The 12,530-nt window shown below is 44.7% G+C and overlaps 1 protein-coding gene across 22 annotated transcripts in view; it reads right to left on the bottom strand.

Annotated features, from left to right (window-relative positions):
- The window catches only part of Ppfibp2 (PPFIA binding protein 2), a 148,678-nt gene that overhangs the window by 37,042 nt on the left and 99,106 nt on the right, over positions 1-12,530 (bottom strand). For 13 of the 22 annotated variants that reach the window (XM_023708141.1, XM_023708140.1, XM_023708138.1 and 10 more), the window contains 3 exons: positions 11,516-11,647; positions 3,736-3,918; positions 780-872 (listed from right to left, as the gene is read on the bottom strand). In XM_023708141.1, the coding sequence (XP_023563909.1) occupies positions 780-872; positions 3,736-3,918; positions 11,516-11,647 (408 nt within the window). The remainder of the gene's footprint in view (positions 1-779; positions 873-3,735; positions 3,919-11,515; positions 11,648-12,530) is intronic. The other 9 variants (XM_004647863.3, XM_023708146.1, XM_004647864.2 and 6 more) reach the window with 1 other exon arrangement.

Below are 12,530 nucleotides of genomic sequence, written 5' to 3'. Positions count from 1 at the left end.
TCAAGCATTAATCATTTCTCTGTGTTAGGAGCTTTTGTTCTCTCCTGCTTATTTGAAATAGATTGCTGTTTACAACAGAGTCCTTCACAAACTAAAGTAGCCTGACCGTATTTTCATGTGAAATTTCCCGATGTTTAAATGACAGCTAATTTGACATTTTGAAATACAATATGCAGGACAAAAAATAAATTCATGGGCTGAGTTCATTCTACTAGTTTTATTATCTACATTTCAACTAGGAAAAAAATAAAGTGAAGGAAGAAATTTATTTCACAGAAGATTATATTCTTTGGTGTCCTTTATACTGCAAACTCCTGAGTTTAAAAGAAATATGATTTGATTGAAAAAAATAATTGAAACTGTATATCATTCTAGGGTTGCATTCCCATCTAACTGCAAAGTACCACCCAATATGATTCTGCAGGACTCGGCGCTCGGGGCGTCACTCGTGGGCTCACTGGCTCACTCACTCTCTCGCTGCCTAGACCTCGGGTACGTGCTATTGGAGGCAGAGAGAGGAAGGAGAGCTCATTCTTCCAGGCTCTGCACAACGAGCTTTCCTAGATTCAATCTGTCTGTCACACAATCTGGACACTGCTATGTGTTTATGGGATGTTTCAACAACTTGCTTGTATTTGTGCAGTTAGTGGGTGGTGGAGCTGGAATTCAACAAAGTGGTGTTGATTTGCATTTTAAAACACAGGCTGCTGGAAATCAAGCTTGAATCCATGCCCAGAGCCTCCATGGTGCTCCCCCGCAAGCATCACGACCACCCTTACCTTAGTGGCCTTCAGCTTCCACTCGTACTGATTCCGTTCATTTTCAAGCTCTTCCACTTTGATTTTGAGGTGCTTGAGCTCTTGCAGTAACTCCTGGAAGGAAGAGGAAGACAAAGTGGCGGTGATTAAAGGACTTGCTCTGGGTCTCCGCACCTGGTTACACTCATGCAGAAATGCCAGGGGCAGCAGCAACCACAGCAGGCTCCATGCGGCAACTTTGATCTTTAAGTGTGGTCTGTGCTTCATGAAAAGCAGGTGGACATTTAAAAACAATAGAAGTTCCAGGCACATGAGAGAGAAAATGTCCTTCTGACAATCTGTCCTGCCTGTGTCTTTCTCCGATGTCTGTTTCCTCTGTGGGGTATGCCCATAGCATGCAGGGAAACACACAGATAAGGCTGGGGGTGGGGTTGGGGATAGAGATGCAGAAAAGAGACCACTCTTCCCTTTAGGTGCTGACAAGCCAGTGGGAAGCGGGCTAACTAGGAAGATCTCTCCATGCTGAAGGGGCACTTGGTTACCTTGGAAGGCTTCACACAAGAAGTGACAGCCAGTGGGACAGACATGAAACCCTCAGCGGAATCAGTGCTAGGTGTCAGTGTGGGCACCCCAGGTTGGAGGATTGGGTTAGAGAAAGAAGGGTGACAGACGCATGCAGGGAGAGCACAGCTAAGGGCCAGAAGGGAGATGACCTGCTGAGCTGGAGCGCAAGAGGGCGTTGCACATAGAGGAAGATGCGATGGCACTGGAAAGTAAAGATGGAGCTCTACTGTACAGGGTTTTAGATGAGAATATAAGAAGTTCTGAATTGGCTGTTTGAATAAGAAGGAGGCCTAAAGGTTGCTGAGTGGGAAGGATCTTCAAACAACTTGCTTGTATTTATATAGCTAGTAAGAGGCAGAGCGGGAATTCCAGCTCATATCTTCTGACTCTAGGGCCTCTGCTTTTAAGCTACCCACTAAGAAAATATCACTAAGCCCTGTCATCTTGAGTAAAAAAATGTCCTTTCATGGAACTCTGGCCCTGCTGCCTCACTCCTAGCAGAAGAATTGGCATGAAGGTCATTATTCCCATAGGCTTTCTGAAGTGCAAACCAATACAACAAACCTCTTACTCAGCACCTCCCTGTGGACGCTACCCAGACATGTGAAGGCTGTGAATGTCCCAAATGGAACTCTGCATCTCTACCTCCTGCCCTGGTCCCCTCTGCCTCACTAAATGGAATATCCAGCTATCCAGTGTTCTGTTCCAGAAACCCGGGGACCATCCTCGATGTGTCTTTTTTCTCCTTCCCTTGCTTACATAATTACTTTCCAAACCTTATCAATTCTACCTCCAAGAAAATAGCTGGAACACTCCATTTCTCCCCCACTCCAGCACCATGACTGGCCTGGCAATGGGAGCTGGTAGCCGGCCAGGCTGGTCCCTGAACACTGCCTCTGCTGCTTGCCCCTCCTACATGCATGGAAACTGACAGGTAAACAGCACAAAGAAAATGCAGTTCTTATCATGGTGTTCCTCTGCTTTGCAAAGCTCATAAACTCTGACATATAACTGAATCAGTCAGACTTATCCCTGCCTACCTCCCACATCACTTCTTCCCAGTGAAGTTGTAGTCACATGGGATAGCTTTCAGTTCCTACTCAGTCTTCCCAAATATTATTCCCTTTTCTGAGTCCACCTCCCAAGTTAGCGCCTGCTCCTCATGTAGGTCTCCCTGTGCACAGGTACCCTGACTTCCGCTCTGTATTAGGTCCTTCCGCTGACTCTCTTGTTGTACTCCAATTGTCCCCTTCATAGTCTGCAACCAAATATTTATTTGTATCATTGTTAAAGGCTCATTTACTTCCTATACTGTAATCCCCTTGAGGTACTTGCTGGCTTCTAATGAGTCAGCAGTTGCTAGCACATAGTAGGTATATATTATTTGTCGATGAACAAATACTTGAAATTCAAATCACCATTTAACTGGCCTGCAATTCTTGACATTCTGAGCCAATCCATCTTAAATTGCCATTGCTTGCACTGCAATTTTGTAGGGTAATTTATTAAGATAATCTTCTACCTGAGGTGTGCATTTGTTGAGGCTTATTTTAAAAATAAATTTTCAAAGCTGAGGTCATTGCATCATCTACGATCTGCATCACTGTTCTCCATGGTCTTGGTCACCTAGTTTTACTTGCACAGATTGAGAATCATTTTCTAGGAACATGGCTGGCTCTGTCTGAAGGGCTACGACACACAGCACTTGGGGGCTCTGTTCTGCTACATCTCAGCCAGGCTACTAAGTTTGTCCTAAGACAGCAACAGGCCTAGAATCAGAAAGGGTAGGCCACTGCACCCCAAGCATTTGGGGGGACATGATGGGGACACAGACTGGGAGCTCCAGAATCCTGTGACTGGGGTGGCATATGGCCCAGATATGGGGGAAATCTGATGATGACTTTACTGTTGGCAGTAAATGGAAACTTGAGCTCGATTTTCTCACTGGGGTAAACTTTATAAACCTAACTTGAAAAGATTATTTTTTTATGATACTTTCTTTTCCTTAAAAAAAAAAATTAAATGGAATGAAGCTTCATCTACTCCCCAGCCCAGTAGGGGAAGTAAGTATCTGCATCATATGCCTAGGAAGCAAGTCCTGAGGCCTCCTATGCACAGAGCCCTCAATGCTAGAGTGAGGCCTCCTCATGACACCCCTCACCCCCAGCCCTAAGGAAGATGAGTGGCACCACCTGGCAGTAGGTTGGGCTCACCTGCTTAGGTCCTGCTTAGGCAAGGTCCCAGAGCTCAGCCCACACCCTCAGAGGACCCAGTGAAGCCCAGCTCTGCCTCAAGGTTATGCCAAATCCATGCTAAGCCACCACACTCTATTCCAGTTAGGAGAAATCCCAGCCCCCCACCAGTGAGCTTCCCCACACACGCATGCTCTGATATACTCAAGTGTGGTTCCTACAGGTGACCCTTCCCAAGGGGCACAGTCCTGTCTGCAAAGCTGGGGCTTGGCTGCACTGTCACTGGCTGCCACCTCATCCGGGGGGTCCCTACTGAGCATCAGGCGCTCCTGAATCTGCCTGTGGATGTCCAGCTGCAGCCTACACATCTGTTCCTGCAGCTCACTGATCACATTCAGAACTGACTGTGGGAAGGAAGAGAAAGGAGAGAAAATCATTCAGGTCAGTCAGGAGGCAGGCGCAGAGCTCCCTGGGAAGGAGGAAAGGAGGAAGGAAGAAAGGAAGTTGGCTGAGGATAAGCAACAGGAGAGGAGAGCCCAGGCACTGCCTATGGCTGGCCTCATTCTGCAAAGGAACCAAAAGACACCGCACTTCTCAAGGCCTATCCCCTGCATGGGCCTGTCTTGGAGTTTGTACAAACCCTTGGTAACTCTTTTGGGACATACTAAATGGCCATCCTTGCATGCTGACACTGTTCAGCACCCAGAACAACTCTTTACACAGAAGTGACAACAGAGACAGATATTACAGAGTCACACAGACAGACATAGCCCCTCATCATAATGTGTCCAGGATACCCATGTCAACTCCCCCTTCCGTACACCAAACATCGACAGCCACGGGCAGGTAGACTATCTAGCATGCACCACACGTACACATGAGCCTAAACTTATTGAGGTATCCCTAGGCCTGTTTCAGCACTCCACAGTATTTCCCCATCTCATCCTGAAGTCTATCCCGAGCAGTCTTCTGGCAACACCTCACGGAAGCATGCTACCTGTCTACTGCTGTAAGACACGCTGTAGCCAAACAATGAAGCAGTTGATACAATGAACTCCTAGTGGACAGGACCTTGTCTTCTAGCTTCTTGAAAACCATCAAGTTCATCTCAGGTGCAGCAGACCAGGTTTTAGAGAACCCACGTAACACTTTTTGCAATTTTGAAAATCAAGGAGCGGATGGCTTGTTTCCAGATATCTAGCAACTCACTTGGTTTTCTGATTTCTTAATTTTTTTTTTTTTTTTTTTTTTCTGGAACTGGGGATTGAACTCAGACCCTTATGCTTGCCAGGCAAGCACTTATTCTACTGAGCCATCTCCCCGGCCCCTGATTTCTTAAAATTCTTGCAGTGTTTGGACGGCTGCCCTAACTTGTTTCACTTTTCAGATGTACTGGAATAATCAAGTCCATCCTTTCTTTGATCTTATTAAGAACAAACTTTACAAAAGGCCTCCTATTGTCTATAGCATTATGCTTTGTTTGGGGTTTTCCCTTTCAACATGAGTTATGCAGGTGCACGTTTATTTATTCTTAGTAAACATCCTTTCTATCTTTTGTACAAGTCCCTTTGGAACCCGGTTTCTCTCGGGGTCCTATGAAGCCCTTCCTTATTATCGGCATTATTTGTGAGCTATATTCTTTCTCAGCAGCTGCATATTATTGAGCTGTCTTCTCTTCTAGAGCTCGCCGGCCTCTTTATTTCTACACTTCCAAAGGGCACCTCTGCCTACGTGTACTTTTCTCCTCCTCGATTTCATGAACTCCAAGTAGGAAGGGCTACTTACTCTCAAAACACTTACCACTTCTATTTCATAAACCAGTTTTCTCCCTTTGCTTCAAAAGTGGAGCTATAGTGGTTTGCCCAGTTTTGTCTTCTACCCTCTAAGTAGACTAAAAGCAAGTGAAAAAAATAGACAAGCAAGCTTTCTAATACTTCAGCATTCAGCTGGAGATTTTTAGAGGAGTTAGTCAAATGCTCACTGTTCCACTCCTTCCCTTGCTGTCTCTTTCCTCTCTTGCTCAGCGCAGCAGCAGTGCCTACATTTTCCTCCCCCAGCTCAGTGTGGTACACCCAACACTCCTGGGCCCCTCTCCCTTCGTTCTTCCTAACCACATGTTGTGTTTTCTGGTATGTAACTCATTTCCATTCAGCTTCTCTTACCCTGTCTGTTTTCCTCCCATGGGTTGACACTGTTCCATTCTTTGTTATACATTATGAAAACTAGATGACATTTTTGAAGCTGCAATTGGTGAGGCTGTTTTGTGTTGTATTCTCTGCTAACTTTGTTTATTAATCCTGCTTTGCCAATCATCAAAGTTCTTTTTTAGGGTTCTTTTCTAGGTGAAACTCCTGGGCACCTCCCATAATCATAGTCTTATCACAGTCCACCCATTCTTACCTGTTAAACTTGTTCACAATTATCCTGCGTTCTTGGTTTTCTCCTTCGTTCATGCCCAGTGTAATGTTGTCCTGGCACTCTTAAATACAACACTGTTGTATAACCTGGGTATATAACCTCTACTGTCTATAGAGTGCAATTTAAAAATGCCAAAATTTCAAGTGCATGCACCTGTGATCTATCAGCTCCACTTTCAGAACCTCATACATAAGACAAGTCACTACAGCCCTATGTGTAAGAGCAAAACATTGAAAATAACTTGAAAATTCATCAAAAGAGAATTAGTTAAGTATACTAGGACATAGTGGAAAATATGCAGACATAAATATGAATGAGGATGGTTTTGTTGTTGTTTCCTGTACTTGGTATGAAACGAACTCCAAGACTGCTATATTTAAAAAAGAAAGGTCTAAAATCATGTGGAGATATAAAACAAACTGACTACTAGCTGGAACACAAGTATAGTACTTTCACTATATAGCCCTATAACAGAGGCTATACCCTCCAGCTGCTTAAGTTGGAGTCATTTCCTATCTTCCCTTTTACTCACCAATTAAGGTTTTCTTTCCATATAAATTTGTACTCAGTTTTAATTTCCATGTCTACTGAAAGACGCACACTAAGCAGTAACAGATTTTAGCACCCAACATGGGACTGTTCAGCCTGACCCAGAAGTTGTCCTAACTCTGTCACTGTAGACCTATGAATCTTTAGTAGAAAAGCTGCCTGTAGGATCTGTCTTCTAAATATCTCTTTCAGGGGCTGGCCAGATAGCTCAGCAGACTAAAGTGCCTGCTTAGGCAGAGCTCTGTAGCTGGGATTCGATCCCCGGCGTGCCCTGGCAGTGAGAAGGCGATTGAGACTGGGCGTGGTGGTGCGTGCCTGTAATCCCGGTGCTTGGGAGACTGAAAACAGGAGGATCACTACAAATCCAATCTACATAGTGAGACCCTGAAGATCCTGTACTAAATACAAAATAAATAAATAAATAAATAAATAAATAAATATCTCTTTCCCTCCCTGTTAAACTCCCTTGTACACCAAGTTATTATAGGGCCTGGTTTGTTGTCCTGGCTAATTGCTGTTTCACCTCAGTTGTTGGTTTGGAAGGGGATTAGCGCTTTTCCTAAAATACCTCTTGGTTCTTATCCCCTTGATCCTTTTGAATTCTTGATTTTTGAATTGTAGGAATATACTGCATATACTAATTTTAAAAAGTAAATTAATAAAATAAGAACAAAAATAATAAAACTCTCCTCATCAGGTCAGGTCAGCTCATCTCTGAGCAAATACAATGTCCCCAGCCCTCCTCATTCTGTTCCCAAACCAATTGTTCTGGTAGCTCAAGCACAGACATCAGAATCCCTCCCTTTCAAAGTCCAGACCACAGGGAGAAAGAAGTGGCGCAGCACCACCCCCTGGGTTGTGAGACGTTCCCTGTTCTGCCAGGAAATCAATCCGAGAGTCTGCTGAGCTCTCTGCCTAATCACGTAAATCCTTCACCAATCGGGCCAATTCCATTTCCTAACACATTCTGGCTCCCTGCTCCCCTAAAAGGCTGTTCTGACAACTGTCTCAGAATCCATCTGGGCCCACAGTGGGATTGAGTTGAAGACTCCCTACACCTCTAGTCCATTGGGAAGGCAGACACTTTGTGAGATCTCTGAGATCCTTCTCATCAGCATGTCCTTGATCTGGCTACCACAAAGGCCTTCTTCCTCGTCTCTGGATCTCTCTTTCACATCTTATCATCCTAATTCTAGTAGGTACTTTCCCTGTCAATTACTTTTCTGCAGTACTAATTTTTGGGGAGTAAATCTCATTGAGTCAGTCTTCGGTACCATGAAATGATCCAGAACTCCTGCAAAAGGTTGGTGAGAGAAGACAAACCAAAGGCCCCTTATTGGCCAACATCTCATGTGGGCAAGTACCAGCCCTCTTCTGATGAGTGCTGGCCATCAAGAACCTGTACTTTCAAGCTCTCGGGTCTTACAGGATGACACCAGCAATCATTTCCACAGCTCACGACAGGCAGCAGGACATGGGCTCACGGTGTGATCAGACCAGAGCAGGTGAGCAGTCTGCAGTGCCCTTCTTAACAGCAGCCTCGTTGCACTGAAGCAGGAAATAGCACTGGAGGATAAAGCCTGAGATACACTGAAGAAGTTTATTTCAGGTCTGATTAGAGGGGGAAAAAAGGTCCTGCTTTTTCCAAACCACAAGCAATCGGCCCTTCCACTAACTACATTCACTGGAAAAAAAAAACCAGAAGCAATACAGGAAGGGAAGCAGCATTCTCTTATACACACAGCTACCACCCCTGTGACCTGAGCTAGCAAAATAGCTGACTCAAAATAAACATTTCCATCACGTGACAAGAGTGTGGCTTAAGCGGCACTCGCAGCTTAAGGCCGGGTGCTCCAGATAGCTATAGGAGCAGAGAGGTTCTGAGCATGCCAGCGAAGAGTATGTTCAATTACAGGAATGAGGAATGGATTTTCAGGTCATGTGGCTGCTCACTGTTTATCACAGGTTTGAACAGCCCACAAAATTCTTCCACATGGAAACCTAATATTTGCACTAGCAACTGGGAAGGGCTGCGAGCTGGTAGGACAGAGGCCAGAATCTTGGTGGGGCCTCATGCATGAATAACCTGAGCGAAAATAACAGCAAAAAGCCCCAGATGGCAAAACAGTCCTTCGGGAGAAAAAGAAAAAATAGTCCAATGCTTGCTGTAGGACAGATTCCAGAAGTGGGAGCTCGGGGCTGAGGGTTTGACTCAGTGGTAGAATGCTTGCCTAGTAAGCTGGAAGCCCAGGGTTCAGTCCTCAGTTCAGTCCCTGGCACCAAAAACAAACAAACAAATAAACACCTACCTAAAAAAAATTCAATCAAAAAAGCTCACCTTGCTTCCTGACTTTCCTACACAGGGAACGAGTTTCCCTGCCTCTGTGCCCCACATCTTTGCCCTGACGCACTGGCTCTCTCACACCCCACCTAAGAGCCCCACAGAAGTGGCCAGCGCAGATGCAGGCAGCCAACGCGAGTTTGGCCCATGAGATGCAATCCTGGCGCTCCTGCTGGAACTTTGAAAAAGATGATCTCTGCAGGCGCTGCCAGGACACCGGTCCAGACCTACCAATGGCTGGCCAGTCTCCAGGTAGGAGAGTCCCCCTGAAGATGAGGGAAAAGCAGAACCAAGGGCCATAAGACCAACCACTAGTGATGCCGCGAGATCAGCTTGATCTAGTTAGAAGGCACTTCTTCAACCTTGCACTTTTAAACTTTGTTACCAAGTTGTGTAGCCTAACTCTATCGCCTCCCTTTTCTTTTTTACATGGCTTTGAATTGAATCTCTGCACCTTAGACTGGAGAAAAAGGAACTTTCTCCACTGCTGATGTGAGTACAGACTTGTACAACCACTGTGGAAATGAGTGTGAGATTCCGCAATAAACTAGGAACACAATCCCATTGGATTCTGCCATTCCTCTTCTCGGTAGCTTTTCAAGAGACCTGAAAGCATCAGACCACAGTGCTATGTGCACATCCATGTTTATAGCAGCACAATTTGTAATAGCTAAATCTTGAAAACAACCCAAATGGCCATCAACAAATGAATGGATTACAAAGATGTGTTTTTTAAAAATATATATATAATGGAGAACTACTCAAGGAACAAGGATAAACGAGACACTTCTGGCTAAGTGGGTGCACCCTGACACCATCCTCTTCAGTGAAATTAATTGGATACTCACGTGGAAATATTGCCTTGCCTCTCTGGTTTGAGAAACTGAAAGTGTAAATAAGAATCAACATGCAGAATAGATATTGTGAAGTAAGAAATTGTTCAAAAGGAAAGAGGGGAGGAAGGAAAGAAGGGAAAAGAAAACAATGAGTAAATAAAGATAAAATGGATAAGAGTTTTGTAAATGAGGAGAAGAGAGATTAAAGGAAGGGGAACAGGAAAGAAAAAAGGGACCCAGTTATATCATGTATAGGTACAAGTTCTCTGTGATGAATGTGATCATTATGCATTTCTAAATGGTACTGGGAAACTTAATTCGAAAAAAAGAAATGATGAAGTTGAAATCACAACAGACAATGTGAGAATCCAAAAGACAGTAACTACTTTGAAAAAGTATATTACAACAAAGTAGTGAATTTTGAAGAAACTGAGATTCCTAGATATAAACAAACTACCAAAACTAACCCACAAGACAGAAATGTACTTAACAACCCATCACAAGCAATGAAATTGACTCAGTAATAAAGAAGCTACCAGGCCAGCCAGATAGCTCAGAGGACTAAAGCACCACACAGGGACTGAGGTTTGACCCCCGGCATGCCATGCTGGCCCTGCCCCTGGGGTGCGCTGAGACAGTGACTGAGACTGGGTGTGGTGGTGTGCGCCTGTAATCTCAGCGCTTGGGAGGCTGAAAACAGGAAGATCAGTACAAGTCCAATATGTGTAATGAGACCCTGTACTAAATACATTAGAAAAATAAAGAAAGAAGCTACCAACTTAAAAAAGCTCAGTACCTGATGAATTTCTCAAAAACCTTAAGGATATCATTTCATCAATATTCCTCAAGCTGTTCAAAGAAACTGAAATAGATGGAGTGCTCTGAAATTCAATTATGGGAGCCACTTTCACTCTCATCACCAAACTGGAGAAAGACCCAACTAAACAAGAGAACTATAGGCCAATCTCTTCAATAAACAAAGAGGCAAAATTCCTCAACAAGATACTAGCCAATAGAATGAAACTTACAATTCTCTAAATGTTTATCCCAAAAAGAAACTGGTATGCCATAGCCAATAATTTTGGAGCACCAAAAAACAAAGCTGGGTATTGTATGGTAGCATGTACATGCCTATAATCTCAGCAATCTGAGAGGCTGAGGCGGGAGGATCAAAAGCTTAAGCCAAGCCTGGGCAACTTAATGATTTACTGAGACCCTTGTCAAAATAAAAAATAAATACCAAGGGGATGTAGCTCAGTGCAAAGGCCTTGTGTTCTAATCCCCAGTAACACACACACACACACACACACACACACACACACACACACAAATTCTTTTAGAAAAGATATACATATGGGCTCATCTATAAGGCATATCAAGAGTAAAGAAACACATAATTCAAGGATTCCATCTGAGTCAGTGACATATATGTTTAAAAAAAGCTCAGCTCCTTGGCAGAGTGACAGTGGCCTATAGGAAATGTGTCTTTATCACAGCAGAAGGTCATCTATCACCTTGGTTCGTACAGAAGTCATCTTGTGTGCTCCACGTTTCGTCAGAAGCTTTCCTCACTCCCGCTTCCCTTTTCATCCCTGTCAGCAGTTTGAGGAAGGAGAAAGCCTTAGGCCAACACTGAGTGGTTTGGGCACTGCTGCAATGTGCAGCCACAGCTAAATCCAATAACCCGATGCTAACCGATCTTCGTGTTTGTAGCGCACCCAGACTTCTGCCCTCAGGAGCTGCCAGGCCTGGGGTTACCCGACGGCCCGAGGCCTCATCAGGATGGCTCCCAGGCCTGAGCTCAGGACAGCACAGGTCCTCTCCGCGCTCCTGCATGCGGAGGAGCGTCACACTCACCTCTGCCTTTTTCTGCTTTTCTTCTTGCTCTCTCTGCTCCTTCTCCATACCAACTAGCTTGAGCTTCAGCTCAGACACTTCAGTCATCAGGTCAAGCTTCTGGGTCTCGAGAGACGTGCGGCTTAGCAGCTCCTGCAAGCAAAGACAGATTTCAAAATCACAAACCACCGCAGCAACAAGGGCAGCTCTGGCTCCACCTAGAGCACAGAAGGCCATGTCTGAGGTTGGGTTCTGCACAGCTCAGAACTGACCCTGCTGCGTAGGAGACTCGCGTCTGTTAGAGATAGGCCTGGGTGCACACTGGTCACTTGGGGATATCACAGCCTTTGATATTCTATTGTGCTTTCAAAGACAATGTGACCTACATTTTTCAAAACTGTGTTTCCCCAATGGAAACCATGATTGATTATTCCCCAGAGAAAAATAAATGTATTTATTCCCTTTCAAAAAACCAACTTGCTTTCTCCACTGCTGTTTCTAAGGCAAAGCAGCAGGTCTTCTCTACCAGAAAAAACAAAAACTTACACTAACAATATGTTTCTTAAAAACCAAAATTTCTAGAGGACATCTTGGGCTAAATCAGTGCTCCTCAGCCCAGTCTTTACCACTATAATTCACTTCATTACAGTGAATGAGGGTTAGAACACATAGTGGGGATTCAATATTTTGGGGGTTGATTATATATGAGTCTCAGTATGTGAGCTGGCTCTTTCCTGGGCTACACCGAAACTACAATTTGGCCACTGAGGGACACACATGAGAACTGTTCTGCCACCACTATAATAATGGGACTTTTTTTCCCCCCATTCTAACCACACAGCTCAGACTCATAGTGATCCTCCTGTCTCAGCCTCCCCAGTGCTGGGATTATGGCATGCACCACCACACTGGTTTCGGTGGCTGGCTCACTGGAAGGCTGACATGGAATGTGGTACTGGGGATTGAATCTGGGTCTTTGTGTGTCCCAGGCAGGTGCTTGGACCACTGAGCTATCTCTCTGGCATATATATATATA

The sequence above is a fragment of the Octodon degus genome, unplaced genomic scaffold, assembly GCF_000260255.1.
Source record: "Octodon degus isolate 3935 unplaced genomic scaffold, OctDeg1.0 scaffold00334, whole genome shotgun sequence".
In the NCBI taxonomy this organism is placed as follows: Eukaryota; Metazoa; Chordata; class Mammalia; order Rodentia; family Octodontidae; genus Octodon; species Octodon degus.
Note: the sequence above shows the minus strand (reverse complement) of the source record. Positions and strands in the feature narration are given on the sequence as shown.